Below are 15,304 nucleotides of genomic sequence, written 5' to 3'. Positions count from 1 at the left end.
AAAGGCGATGCTGGGCAAACAGAGCCAGCCTTCACCCTCTCCCTGGGCAGCAAGGAGCCAGCTGTGGGGACAGACTGGACCCGGGCTGGGGCTCAGGGAGGTGGCAGAAGAGGGTGTTTCACTTCAGACGGGCACAGAGCCATGTCTATATAAACCCTGGAGCAGCAGCAACCCGGAGGACTGTTAAGCACACCCAGACCTCAGCTCATTTGGCAGCGCGGCAAAGTGCTGCCAGCCGTCCCGGCGGCTGAACCTCCGGTGTAGAGGAGCACAGGAGCGACCTGCCCATGGGCTCCCGCCTGCTGCTGATGCTGATGCTGCTTCAGGCAGGTGAGTACCACCTCTGGGTCCCTCTCGCTCCCTACGCTTCTCCCCATCCCAGGACAGCCTCTCCCCTTGCCATCAGCTTTGTCTGCTTCTCAGCAGGCACCTCGGTGGGGTTTGGGCAACTGAGAAAAAAAAAGGGTTGCTTGACTCTTTTCAACCTTACAGCAAGGGGCTGTGTAAGTAATTGAGCTGCCTGCTCGCTTTGTTTCACTGGCAGTTTACATAGCTGGGGCTCTATAAACATGGGTCTTTTTCTTTTAGGATAGTTCTTTGCATCTTTTCTGCTCCAAAGTTGCTGGCGTCTGTGTTTCTTCAAAGACAGACCCTCTTTTTATACCACTGACTGTGGCGTAAGCAGTTTTTAATTCGTCTGAATTTAAATTAATTTTTAAAAAGCCTGTTAAAAGAAGCCATAAGTGTCTGCTAACATAAAGCCCCTACACACAGAGGCAACACGACACTAAATTGACAGGTCTGAGGTGGTATCTGCAGTACAGCTTTAAAATGAAACCCCAAACCTTGCCTTAATCTACAGCAAAGGCTGCCTGTTTAAGCAGGAAATAGAAAGTGTAAGTTGTCAGACTCACCTCCACTCAGCTCCCTGCAGGTATGTTCTCTGCTAAGATGTGCCATCAGTAGTAAAACTAATGATTGCACATGCTCCAAATGAGAGATGTGGCTAAATGCTATCGAGGATCAGACTTTTTCAAGGTTTTCCCAGCTGCCTTGGCTTGTCTGCCCAGCACAAAAAAAGCAATTTCAGTTCTCAGTCAAGTTATTAGCTGTGTACCTAAATATTGAAACATACTTGGCTAGAGCTGACCTCTCAGCTGCAATGACCCACCACCGGCTCCAAACCCAGCCAGCTTTCAAAGAACGAAACAGGGACATCAGAGGCTGCCTGGGTGCCCATGTTAATTCAAGCTCTCACAGAGCGTGCAGCCCTAAGCACAGTCATTTGGACTCAATTCCCTTCGGGGCTTTCTCTCCACTTTCATGAGCAGCTCTACACTGTAATTACAGTTCCTTGATCCTCAGAGATATGCCCAAGAGAAGAATGGCCTTTCTTCTTCTGGGCGAGGTGCAGTTACCTTAGATCAGCCTCAGCTGTTTTCAGACCAAATCCAGTGGATCTGGCTTAAGAGGTCAGCAAAAGACAGCTAAAAAAAATGCGAGCTGCTCGTCAGGAGGCCTGAATGTCTACAAAGAAGTTTTTGTCTCCATTGGAACATTTTCAGAGTCTGCAAACTGCAACAGGTTGGAAAAGCATGATTTTTAACCCAAAATCCAGAGCAGCTCACCACTTGTAATTTCCTCTGGGGTGCCTGAGAGCTGAGCCCACTTCTAACTCTGGAGCCCCCATTGTTTAGACAAGGGAAATAGCTCGTCTCTTTAGTCTCGAATAACACCTGTCTAATGTGTATTTAGCATGAAACCCAAACACTCAAGCAGTGTTTAGGTGAGCAGCACAGTTACATTTTCAGGAATGTGCATTTAATCCCCAAGGAATGCTCCAGGAAGCATAAGGAGGCTGTGTAAAACCCCATGATGGGACTGCCTGACACACTGACCACAGAGGCGAAAATAGCGGAGGGCAGCACTTGTTCCTGCTGAGGGCTCAGGCTGCAGAGAGGGAGCAAAGCCCTGCCTTGTCCTTCACTGGGAGAGACCCTCCTTATCCTCAGCGGGGGTTTGGATCAGGCTGGGAGGGCGAGCCAGCCCAGGAGGTGCAGGGAGAGACCCAAGCAAGGGGATTAGAGGCAAGATTTAAAAGGAAAGCAACTGTTTTAATAATAGTATTGAGTCCTTGGGTGGTTTAGGGGATTAATTGTCTGTGTTTGCACAGCATTTTGAAGAGGTCAAGTGTGCTGCAATAGCTGGGGGCAGGTGGCAAAGCAACTTCAGTGGTGAGTTCCCAGCTCCCAGGTGCTACCTCCCTCTCCATCCAATCGTGCCGCAAAGTCCCCCCATTTCAGCAGGCTTTTATTTTCGGAGTGGCTCTGCATGGGTGGGACGAGCGGATGAGTTAGGTAGTTGGTCTGAGGGGTTTGATGCTACTGGTGAGCATTTGCCATGCATGACAGAGCTACGCAAAGCACATTTGGTCCTTCACAGTAAACCTAGGCAATAAATACTCCTATCTGCTGCCATCATTAACATGATAAGCATCAGTGTTCACAGCTGAGCATCACAGTGGTTTGAGTATTAAGGGCAGGGTACTCTTGGTTTCCATAACAGTTACTGCAAGGTAGAGTCTGTGGTTTTTAAAAAAGTTGAGAATTAACATGTGAAATCACAACACTGTTTGAAAGACTTGTAACTCAAAAAAGTCCAGGCTGGCTTGGGTGGCTACCCGCACACTTCAGCTGACACAAAGCTCCTTTTATTTTTTTTTTCCAAATTAATGCAGCCAACTTCATGTTACGGCTTAAATGGAATGTGATAGCGGAAGTGGATGTAAGTGTTGCCAGCACGTTCAAATGCTCAAAAGAAAGCAAATATACATACATCTTGGCTAACGTAGGCACTCGATCCTTGACATAGAATACCTTATGAACTCGGGGACTTGTAGCCATCCCTGTATGAAAATTAATAGTACTGTTAGCTCTTTGCCATCTGGAAAATGGGTTAAAATATCCTAAATAGGAGAGGAAACTCAGTTAATATAAGACATCTTGGGCAACACAGAAACCTCATTTTTTCTGTAGAGCCCAGGTTAGGACTGACTGTGTGCTTGTTTTCTGCTGTTCCCTGTCCCACTCGAGATTAGAGTGTAAGCTTTCCCAGATTTGGGAGCCTTGGGGTACAGTAAAGCCCAGCTGGCTCTGCATGGTGCTGGCACAGGCCCTGCAAAGCTTAACAGCATGGGCTCTGTGATGTGCAAAAACTGTGCACTCTGCTCCCAGATGCAATATAGCTGCAATCGCGCACTGGCAGAGCAGAGCTAGTAAGTGTTCTATGAACTGAACTCCCTGAGCATCTACCTCCTGGATAGCTTAGCCCTCAGGTAAGGCCCCTGCAGAGTCCCCTTTGTAGGGCAAACATATAATCAAGGCTAATTAGACTGTCGAGGCCGCACCCTACCAACCAGTCAGGACCAAAAAAATTTCCCCTTTAAGGATTTTAAGAAAATCAGTGTCAGGCATGTTTAATCCATGTCTCTTTGTTTAATCCATGTTCTGTCTTTGTAGTTTGGAAAGATGCTCTAGGAAAATCCCATTCACTGCACACCCGAGGAATCATCGAATTGGCAGGAGCTATATCGTGTGGCACAGGACGGTCTCCCTTGGCATATATTGGCTACGGGTGCTACTGTGGACTGGGAGGACAAGGCTGGCCTAAAGATAAAACAGACTGGTAAGAAGAACTTCAACTATGTGTCCAGAAGCAGTGCAGATCTCTCTGTTTGTACTACTGTGACTCCACAGACTCGTTGCTGCCTTGTGGAGGTGGAACTTAGTATATATGAACAGCACTGAGGAATCGTGAGTCATACTCACATGTCACTTGGGGTTTGAAGGAGGGTTTAGCCACTTTGTGGATGAGACCAAAGCTCTTGGCACCTTGTATTATATGGGGTGGCCAGCAAAGGAGAAACCAGGATATGATTTCCTGAAAGAGATGCATGTTTACTCATAGAGAGCAAGCCCTGCCTGAATAAAGGGGAGTGATCAAGGTATTTGGAAGGTTATTTCACCCAGGTCCTGAAAATCACAGTGGTGGGAATATTATCGTTTAAACTCTGCGAAAAAATACAGATCATTGCAAGGATTAACCAAACCTGTTGCCTTCATTGCCTGTTGGTTCACACTGAATCAAGGAAGAACACTACCATGGGAGAGCAGGGTGTTATTTCCCCTTTTTTTCATTAGTGGGGAATATCCTGTGCTTGTTATTCCCAAGGCTAAGTGCAATGAGTCTAGAATGTGTTGCAATCACAGGTTTCTTTCTTGTACTTTGCAATTAGCATACACGTAAACCTTGAGCATGGCGGACTCTTGTGTGCTCTGAGCCTGTTATTTGCAATCTTGTCTCATTCTAAACCTCAAAGACAGAGCACACAAGTCTGTCTTTTTCTACAGTCAACATCCTCCATGTTACTGATAAGCAAACACTGAATTTAGTCAGGGCAAAGGCACTGTGCCACTCACTGGGAGGGAAACTGAGCTTTCCAGAATGCCCAGCTGTTGGAGACGTTTCACATTGCTGCAAAACCAAACTTTGCTGAATTGGCAGGACAGAAAAAAGGAAAAAAAAGGAAGATGCAAAGTTAAAGACCAACTCCTCTGTGGGCATGAAGAGCAAGTGTTCTTTAAAACTAGCGGAGTGAGACGTTTCACTGCCAATTCCCTCTTGTCACATCCCTGGCTTGTACCTATGAAACATTCCATCTATGAAACAGTCAATATGGGACTTACAAATGATGAGTAACTACCTACAAAGTGTCATAGCTTTCAGTGTAGAGATTTATTTTATTTTCCAGTAATATCTCTTGACCTGCTTATCACCATCTACAACAGCATCTGTAAGGTGGTTATTATTTTTTATAGCCTTTTACGAGCTCTCATAATCAGGCCTTTAAAGTAAAACATGACTTCACTAATCTGCAGTACTTCTTTTACTGAACTATTCAGTGGAGTCACCTCAAAGCTGTTTTCCATAGAGGTTGAGTGACCCCCAAGTTTAAGCGGCTCTGGGAGATGCAAGTGGTCAGCACTTCTGAAAAACAGACAGGGAGAGTAAAATATGGCCACGTGTTTGTCATCTAGTGTTTCTGTCACTGTGTGATCTCCATGGGACATGGATTTAATTCTCATGGCATAAAATGGGACTCCGCAACTGTAAATGCCTCAAAATACCAGATCGTTTGTAAAATGGAAGCTTGATCCTTTAAGTGCATTCATGATTATTCTTTAGCTGCAATACTCAGCTGCAAAAAAAACCCCAAACAAACAAAAAACCCCACAAACAAAAACCCTAGAAAAGTTTTAAGTTAAGTTCTCAGCTAGGGAGAATAGGCAATGCCCCACTAGATTTAGCCCTGAAAATTTCCACCTTATTTTTGCAAGAGGAATCTTTTGATATCTGTTTCTGAGAACTACCGCAAAAATCAGTCTGGCTGAGTTCTCCATGCCTGCCAAAGTGACTGTGTTATTTTCTGTATTTGCCATTCTAAAAAAGAAATAAGTCGAGTGGCAAAACTAATGGCTGCGAGTGACAAACACGGTTTGAAATTACTTACGTTGATACTTCTAGGTTTGTTACTGAGACCCTTACAAAAGGAGTAATTTTCTTGTGACTAATTCAGTCAATCTGTCTAGACAGGGCTAGACTGCTTGTAAGCACCTCTCTTTTATAGGAAAAGGAAAAAAAACATCGAGTGGGTAATCCTTTTATGAGGTCTATTCCACAGACTGACTTTGATGTGGCATTTTCAGTAATTACCTTTTCCTTTTTGTTCCACTCTCACAGTCCATCACTTCAAGACATGGCATCTCTTCTGCATAAAGTCAATAGATTGGTTTCTCCTTCCCCTTTCTGTACCCCTGGATTGCTGCAGCTCCCATTTATTAAAGCAGGACCTGAAGGCACTCAGCATCTCCCTGAAAATACCAAATGTTGAGAAAGGCAGGGTGGCATACATAGCTCATCTAAGTCCTGGCAAACTCATAGGGAAGACTAAGATTTCCTCTCAGTTGCTGAGTTACAGCAAAACAAAAGGACACACAGCGGTGACTGTGCTGTTAACATGACAAACACAACGTGACAAATTCTTACCTTAATGACATTTGCTAAACGGCAGGGGTCTGGGCAGATGATCCTTGCAGGCCAGCCGGAGCTGTCTGTAGCCATTAGGGCCATCTGGTAGCCCAGACGTGATGAATGTGTTGCTTACTAACTAGAAGACAAAGTTTTATTTGTTTTCCATACCTGTTGACCAGTGCTCTGCCATAGCGTCGGCCAGCTCTGTTTGCATTGGTCTAACTTGTTAGTGGGTTACTAAAAAGCTTAACACCACGCGCTGACCCAGATGCAGGAAGGGGCATTTGCAGACAGGAGGGGACCATGTGAAGGTGGCAAAGGACAATGATAGGTTTCCTCAGTCTTCACACCCTGGCACTTCTTTCAGCACGTTTGAAAGAAGTGTTTGTAAAATACGAGCCAAAGTCTTCTCGCTTTGTGTTGGCCTAAGCTACGTGTCATCCTGCTACAGTTATGGGTATCATCAGGAGGAACTGGTGTAAGGGGAAGCAGAATTGTGCTCCAGATCCTGTGGTCCTGCAGAATTTATGCAATCCCCCTAATTTTGCCAAGCCAGCTAAGGAGCAGTGAGTTCTCACATCTCACTAGCACACCTCTCCAGTGCTCATTTGCTTGTCCTTGCCTGATTCACAGACCATCTTTTGCCTCCCCCAAGATCTGTTCTCACTTCTTCTACCTCTTTTTCTGTTTGTTCCCTCTGTCTCTCCATGAAGAGCAATTTCATTCCCTTGGCACACGGGCTCCTAACTCCTCCCTTTGCCTATTCACTTTCATATTGTTCCTCCTCCCCACACTCCTCCATCTCTAACACTAGCATTGCTAATTTGACTACTGATTCACTCCCCAGACCTCACAAACCCTGCTGTTTCCACATCTGGCACTCTGCCTCAGCTCAGCCTGATTTGTGGCTCTCCACCATGCCCTCTTGTCCCATATACGGGACACCAATGATGGGCCTGCTCTGCAGCTTCAGGTACGTCAGCCAGGATGCCCTGGGCTACAGCAGCTCTTCCAGATGACGAACACCCCAGTTGTAGCTCAGTGCCATAGTCCATCTCTGTCGTATCTTATGACACATTGCACAGGGACTCAAACATTGGAGAAAGTTGAGACTTTCACACTTTCCACAAGCCTGTGATTTCTTCTCTCCCTTGGCCTTTCTCTTCCAGCCTCTTCAGGGCAAGCTGAGGAGTGAGGCATTACCAGACCAACAAGAGATCTGACTCACGGCCTGTTACTGCCATTGTGCCCAACAAAAGCACTTGGGCTGAATAAACTCTTCTCAATTATAGCAATTGCTGTAACTCTTCCTGGGAAAACTTGAGCTATGTATAAACCACAGGGCTTATTCCCATCCTGAAGTCCTTTGTGGAGGCCGCATGTAGGGTGACACTAGTCTGCTACTGCTAACTTATATTTCTAGATTTCATAATGCAGTGAGTAGTTTGGTTGTAATCGTCACACAGGTTTCATCTTTGCAAGCCAAGAAAAAAAAGGCATCTAGTTTGCAGACTCATCTGTGGGATTAAATTGCTACTTTAACTACTTAATCAGGAGCCCAATGAGTAGGGAAACCACACTGGACCAAATTCAGCCTGTATGTTATCACAGGGGCTACTTGAAGGCTGAATTTGATCTGACTGGTCTGATTCTGCTTTCCCTTTCACATGATTCACCTGATCTAGTTCCAGTCACTTTATTAGAATTTGAGTCAGTGGTAGATCTTCTTTGCACTTTGGAATTTTTTTTACAGGGTTTCATCACACAACCCACCAGCCTTATATCTGTAAACCAATTTCTAAAAGGACAAAATCCTCCTGCAGCAGAGGGTGATGAAGTTTGTGATGTTCCTGAGCTCTCAGATAAGGTACTGACAGCTCCTGATGAGTCACCAGAGAAGCCCCACTTCCTGCACAAGGGACCTTTATTCTTCTTACAGGATTGTTCCACTTTTCCAGAGGGATATAACAATGCATCCCAGACTTTTATTGGCTTTTCAGGTACACTGGCCTCAGGCCTTGAAGCTAACGATCGAGGTCTTCAACTGGATTTAGTAATTTGTGGGTAGCCAGCACAGCCATGCTCCCTTTTGGTCAGCTCATCAAACTCTTGAAGACATTTCCATCTAAGACTCAAGAACTTCTCTAAGAGCTGTGGGCTATCCATAAGAGCAGCCTGCCTCAATGCTTCCCACTTAGTAGAGTTGTTTCTCTATAATGTCCCTGTGATCTTTCAGGAACAGCTTCTGGAAATGCAGGAGATGACTCCTCTCTGGATCCAGCTTCTGACTTTGCGTTCTTGCTGAAACACCCTTTTTTATCAGGCAGAAGATGTCTCTAGCTGCTGAATCTTTTCTTGACATATTTTGAGTCACTAAACTATCAGAATAAAATTCAAGTGTGGTCAAGTTTTCCTATAAATCCAGAAGTAGTCAATTGTGGAAATTATCTCACTGACTAGTCTGCAGGGTGAATATCATCAGCTAAGCTAGTCACCCTCAACTCCCTCTATGGTCAATGAAAAGTAATTGCACTTTCAAATGCATCATTTTTCACCTATGTTAGCTCTCTGCAGTCTGATAATGTAAACTGTGCCCCAGACATGCCTAAAGGTGTTATAGAGAAATACCTTAAATGTAAATGTTTACATTTAGGGATCTGAAGTTAACTGACATGAATCCCACCATTAAGGCTGATGGGTTTGTAGCTTCAGAAACTGGATGGACCAAAGAGCACATGGCAGGTCCAGGTGAACTGAAAAGATAAAGCTGCTTGGTGATGCTGAAGAAGGCAAAAACCATCCTGACTCCAGATTCTGAGATGGGTCTAAGCCTAAGCTGGTGAGCCACAATCATGTACCTCATAGGAACGCTTCAGCTCCCTTTCTGTGGGATTACCATGTATTGTCCACACCTGCCTTTCTGAGGGCAAAAGCTTGGAGAAAGAAGCACAATGGTCATGGGAGCAAATAAGGCATTAATGAGGTCCTGAGCCATGTGAGCTTTCACCGAGATGCCAAGACGCTTGGTTCATCAACAGACAATTTACCGACAGGCTGGGGCAAACATTGCTGCTATGACTGCAGCATGAGTGGAGCACTCCTGGAGTACGTGCAAACACCCCTGAGTAAAATGTGCAGGATGCAGGAGGGTGCCCAAAGTTTCCCTTTTATTCTCTCACAGGTGCTGCCACAGGCACGACTGCTGCTACGACAAGGCAGAGAAGGAAGGCTGCAACCCCAAGACTCAGCGATACCAGTGGGAGTGTGAGCACAACGCTGTGCGGTGTGGTAAGGAAATGCTGGCTCGCGTCGGGTTCGTTTTGCTCCCTCCTCCGCTGCCTAGGCTGACTGAGGAGTTTTGTGGCTCTCAGAGGTAGGTCTGTGTATGCCGAGCTGCTTTTAAAGCTGCTTTAGGGAGCGACTGTTCTCTGAGCTCTCTTCCCATCCCTTGTCAGGATCGTTAGGCTCGCCAAGAGTCCTGAGCTGGAGCTGGGAGGAATGCTGGAGCCCCAGCACCACTCCTTCCAGGTAATCTGAGTCCTCTCCAGTCTGAAGAGTGGGAGTGGGGGCCATGGAGCCGACAAACCATCTCTGATTGGCAAGGATGCAGAGGACTCTCTGGAGGCTCTCTGCCCGCCCGTATTGCCTGTTCCTCACAGTTACCTTCCCACAGCTGTGCAGTGGTCTGCAGGGGTGGTCCTACCCTGGCAGTTTTGGCCCTCTCTCCAGCAGAACTGTTCAATTTTTTACTTATCAGGTATAAAAATGCCTGATGGGATTCATCTGAGGGTATTGAGAGCTGGCTGATGTCATAGCAAGACCTATCTCCGTGATTTTTCAACACTCTTGGGAATATGGAGATTTCTCAGTTGACTGGAACCTGGAAAATATCCCAATCTTCAACAAGGGCAGCAGGGATGACCCAAGTAACTACAGGCCTGTCAGTATCACTTCTGTGCCTGGCAAAATTATGGAGAACATTGTTCTGGGAGTTATTGAAAAACATCTGAAAGACAATGTGGTCATTGGTCCCAGCCAGCATGGGTTTGTGAGGGGAAAGTCCTGCTTAACAAACTGAGTTTCTTTCTATGACAAGGTTACACAGCTAGCTGACCAAGGGAAGCCTGTTGACATCATCTTTTTGGATTTCAATAAAGCCTTTGATACTGTCTCTCACAGCATCCTCCTGGACAAGATGGCCAGCATACAGTTGGATAAACACACAACGCAGTGGGGGAGCAGTTGGCTGACAGGCCAGGCTCAAAGAGTTCTAATAAATGGGGTTATGTTGGGCTGGCGACAAGTCACTAGTGGGTTCCACAGGGATCCATATTAGGGCCAGCACTCTTCAATGTCTTCATAAATGACTTGGGTGCAGGTCTTGATGGAATACTAAGTTTGCCAATGACACAAAACTGGGAGGAGCTGTTGACACTCTCGAGGGCAGAGAAGCCCTGCAGAGGGATCTGGACAAACTGGAGAACTGGGCAACCACCAACCGCATGAAGTTCAACAAGGACAACTGCCAGATTTTGCACCTGGAACACAGCAACCTTAGCTGTACATACAGACTGGGGGATGAGATGCTGGAGAGCAGCTCTGTGGAGAAGGATCTGGGGGTTCTGGTTGACGGCAAGTTGAACATGAGCCAACAGTGTCCCTGGCAGCCAAGAGGGCCACCCGTGTCCTGGGTGCATCCAGCACAGCGTTGCCAGCCGGGCAGGGAGGTGATTGTCCCGCTCTGCTCTGCACTGCTGCGGCCTCACCTGAGCACTGTGTGCAGTTCTGGGCGCCACAGGATAAAAAGGATACGAAGCTACTGCAGAGTGTGCAGAAGAGGGCTACAAAGTTGGTGAAGGGTTTGGAGAGGAAGCCACATGAAGAGCGGCTAAAGTCACTCAGTTTGTTCAGCCTGGACAGGAGGAGACTGAGGGGAGACCTCATGGCGGCTACAGCTTCCTCACAAGGGGAGGAGGAGGGGCAGGCACTGATCTCTTCTCTTTAGCAACCAATGACAAACACTGAGGAAATGGCAGGAAGATGTGCCAGGGGAGGTTTAGGTTGGACATTAGGAAAAGGTTCTTCACCCAGAGGGTGGTGGAGCACTGGAACAGGCTCCCCAGGGAAGCAGTCACGGCCCCAAGCCTGACAGTGTTCAAGAAGCAATCGGACAACACCCTCAGACACATGGGGTGAATTTGGGGGTTGTCCTGTGCAAGAACAGGAGTTAGACTTGGTGATCCTTGTGGGTCCCTTACAGCTCAGACCATTCTATGATTCTACCATTATGCACTACTAGAGAAGAGCCATGCTGTCATGCATGGCTGCAAGAAAGGTTAATTAGGGCATCATCCTGCATATCTGCCTCTGCCCTAAGGCTCCAGCAGGGATTCTGAAGCTTGCAGAATTGAATGCTCTTGAGTATCGCAGGCATACAGCGAGTGTAGGCTGTGCTCAGCTTTACAGCTGGTACCCAGTCAAGGTCTTGAATTGCACAGTCACAGCCCATCAGTGTCTCGCACCAGTTTGTTTTGACATACAACAGATGACTTGAGTCATAGAATTTGTCACTTCTATTTCTAAGTCTCAGAAATGTCCCTGATGGTAAAATCCATTGTAGAACACTTGAAAAGTTTGAAAAGAAACGTGAGAGAGTAAAACTGTCCCCATAACATCAAAGCTACTTGCTTGAACATTAAAAGACTATTTCTACCTTGTCAGAAGACCATATTCTACTGGTGTAATCCTCAGCCTCTCCAGCAGCTGAAAATGTGCCAGCAGATATAGGATGTGGCACAACACATCTGCAGTTGCTCTTTTCCAAGTGCCAGAACGACCTATTAAATAGGAAGTGCTGGCAAAGGAATGTGTTGCTTTAATGTATAGCGGCTCTCCCTCCCACTTACCTGTATTCCCATAGTTGGCTGATATTTTCTGCTAGCTCTTTTTATATTCAAAAAGAAATCCTGTTTCATTTTGCTATGAAGTAACAATCCTAGTTGCTGATGTAAGACGCATTATCGAGTCTATGAGGCATGTGCAAAGTAGGTCCCGCGAAAGTGCACAGGGCTGCCGTTGCTCCAACCTGGGTAACAAACATTAGTTAATCAAATGCCATTAATTCCTTAACTGATGCCCAGGCAAGGCCTGAGAAGCATCCACCAACCGGTCTCCACAAGCCCTCAGCAGACTTTGCTTCCCCTGACATCCCCTGTGGGGACAAATAGTAGAAATGCTCTCTGAAGGCAAATTTCCTACCCACAGCAGGTTTTACTGAGGTGCAAAGGTATAATGTCTGCTCTCATTCAAATAAAAGAGATGAAGAATTATATTTCCAGGCAGGCTTTCTGGGCCTAGGGTAACGATGTCCAGAAGCATTAGAAGCAGATCTACTTGCAGTGTCCTTTCTTTTTTATGCAAGAGGGAGTAAACACCTGTTGCCTGGCACTGTACCATAAACACAGATATTTTCAGGTAAATAAAACAAAAACTCATTTTTACCTCGGACTTCTCTTCCTTTCACAAATGTCAGGCAGTTTTATTTGTGGAATGAAAAAAATAGGCAAAACCGTATTTTTCAGTTCAGACATGCCATCACATGTAGGCAAATTCTATTCAATAAATATCTGGAATATAGAAAAGACCATAAGTTGTGGATGCTGGTCAAAAAAATAATCCTACTCTAACAGAAATGTCGGCCAAGCCAGACTCTTGTATTCACATTAGATTGACAGTGGTTCATACGGCATGGGAAGAACTCAAGGAGCAGAGGGCAAGGAGAAAATCAGGTAGGACTGGTAGCTAAGAAAAAAATGGATGTTTTGCTGAGTCCTCATCGGTGAGACCTGTGAAACACTTTTTACTGGTAAACATGTGATTCTCTTCAGAAAAGCTTAATACATATGGGCTCTTCTTATTCATCAGATACAGGGCTGATCCAGCAAAGTCCAGTGAAATCTGAAAAGATTCCTGTACTCTTAGCAGTTGGTTTTGGAGCAAAGTCCATGCGCACTGGCATGAATTCACACTTCCAACTTTGCTTAGTGCAGTGGTTTGATTTAGATAATCTGTAATAGCAGCCTCAAATAAACAAGGCACTATGCTTTGACATAATATTAGCCCATGGGCTGCATTCTAGCCACGAAAGATGGGATAAGGTTCATTAACCCCAAATCAGTCATTCGCAATGTAGCCACCTGAGCTAGTTGCTTTGATGTTCCTTATAGTCCTTACCTAGTCATGTAGTCATATAATTGCATTATAAATAGTTCCATACATATAGTTTCGATCAGCTTTGTTATCTGATGGCTCATAAAAATCAGGTACCTGGCCCTGCTGCAGAGTTCCTTGGCTCCTCTGCTGTGATCAGAGAGATGTAAGAGCAACTCATGGAACACAAGTGAAGGAAGCCCACTGGGTGCTTCTGTGTCCACAGGTTTCCAAATGTCCCTCTGGGAGACTCTTCCTTTCAAAGCAGCATTTTTGTTTTAAAATTTGTCTGATGTGCAGAGCGAGGAGTTAAAAGGGAAGTTGACTGACTGAAGGAAAATGGAATGTTTTTAGCCCAGGCTAAGCTAAAATAATTTTCTTTTTTATCTTTGGTCACTGCACTAAGTCCCCATTGTTCACACAGCTCTAGAAGCGGGGAGCACTCCGTTCTGGGCAAATTTTTATAAATATTGTCAATTTATATTTAGCTGCTACTTTGTGATGCTCTTGGTCACTGTTAAGGTCAGACATGTTGGCAGAGACAGGACAGGGGAGGGTTAGATCCACACACAATATGACATGTTGGCTTTCCTCCCTTCCTTTTCCCACAGCCTCTGTTCCCTAAGAATTGCTTTATCAGGCAGTTGTTCCTCTTAAAATTGTTTCTTGCCTTTGTGCGATACAGAATCTCTCATCCTCCACTCACATTTTCTTTTGCAGATAACCTGACAGATCGATGTGAAAAAATGGTGTGCCTGTGTGATCAAGAAGCAGCCAGGTGTTGGGGAGCAGCCCCGTACAACCCACACTTCATCCTCTGGCCAGACTTTTTATGTGGACAGACTCATCCCACCTGCCATTTCAGATATGGAGGAGCAGAATAGTCTTTTTGGGACCTTTCTTCTAACCCTTCGAATCTGAAGGTGCCAGAATAAAATTTTACTTATTTTACCAGAGCTAACAATAGTGTGAGAGAATTTCTATTAGGCCAGGGTTTATGGGGAGGAAATACATGGTAAAATATATGCTGAAATAAGGTTAAGATCCTGCTCTGATCACTGCCTTTGCAGAAACAGAACATTTGGTCTGCAAGTGCAGTGAGAACACATTACCCAACACCAAATGGCTTTTTTGTCTTTTCATATTGCCTGACCTTCAGCTTCCACACGTTTGCATATGATCTGTAAAATATGTAGGGACTTCTGCTGGACTAGTTTGTAAAAAAAATAAAATAGCCATCTCTGTGGAAAGATACACTGGCCTCCAAAGGCCCAGAGCATGCCAGTCTGGGAGCAGAGTGACCCACTTTTTTTTCCTGGACCTGCAGGAAGAGTGAGGGAGGATGGATGCCTTCTTATTCCTTATTTGTGCTCAGAGGAGTTCTGCCTTCTACCAAAAGGAAAAGCAGAGTCTGGCCTGGGGGAAGGCTCCATCATTTCTTGTGGGGTGCTGGTATGTTTTTCTTAGCTTATATAGCCAGCTGTCTTATCCTTCATGTTCCTGCCTCACAGCACTGGGGACACTTCTGAGGCACATTCAAAAGTAAGTGGAGTTACAGTGGGCTATCACCAATGCAAGGCCAGCAAGAGTTTCTGACGTTCACTAGTTGGCACACTCATACTTTGAGAAAGAATATATTGCTTACCTGACCCACATGGTTCAGAGCTGACATGCTACTCTCCTAACCAAGTATTGGCATATCTCCAGGTCACTGACCACCTGGGAATCAGTTATTGTCATGCCAGGAAATTGGGGCTGTGGATAACATTATTCATGTAAATGAATCTTTCATCTCTCCTTTTTTTTTTTTTTAAAGGGTATTAGGGGATTAAATTGAAAGACCACATTTCCTTCTGGCAAGACAAAATGAGATGCCATTCTTTCAGCCAGGGCTAGCTATGTTCAAGTGGGCCTTCTTTCCCTCTTTGTTATGAGCCCGTAGGCTGGAGCAACCCAACAGGACAAGAGCTTAAATGCTGAGAGGCACAGACAGACACAAGCCGTG

The 15,304-nt window shown here is 45.6% G+C and overlaps 1 protein-coding gene across 1 annotated transcript; it reads left to right on the top strand.

The window, feature by feature from the left end:
• The first annotated feature begins 287 nt into the window (after positions 1–287).
• Positions 288–14,183, top strand: LOC135992809 (phospholipase A2-like). Its single transcript, XM_065642245.1, has 4 exons — positions 288–330; positions 3,519–3,684; positions 9,272–9,378; positions 14,020–14,183. The coding sequence occupies exons 1-4, from the start codon at positions 288–290 to the stop codon at positions 14,181–14,183; spliced, it is 480 nt and encodes a 159-aa protein (XP_065498317.1).
• Positions 14,184–15,304: the final 1,121 nt, after the last annotated feature.

Source organism: Caloenas nicobarica, chromosome 1 (genome assembly GCF_036013445.1).
Source record: "Caloenas nicobarica isolate bCalNic1 chromosome 1, bCalNic1.hap1, whole genome shotgun sequence".
In the NCBI taxonomy this organism is placed as follows: Eukaryota; Metazoa; Chordata; class Aves; order Columbiformes; family Columbidae; genus Caloenas; species Caloenas nicobarica.
Note: the sequence above shows the minus strand (reverse complement) of the source record. Positions and strands in the feature narration are given on the sequence as shown.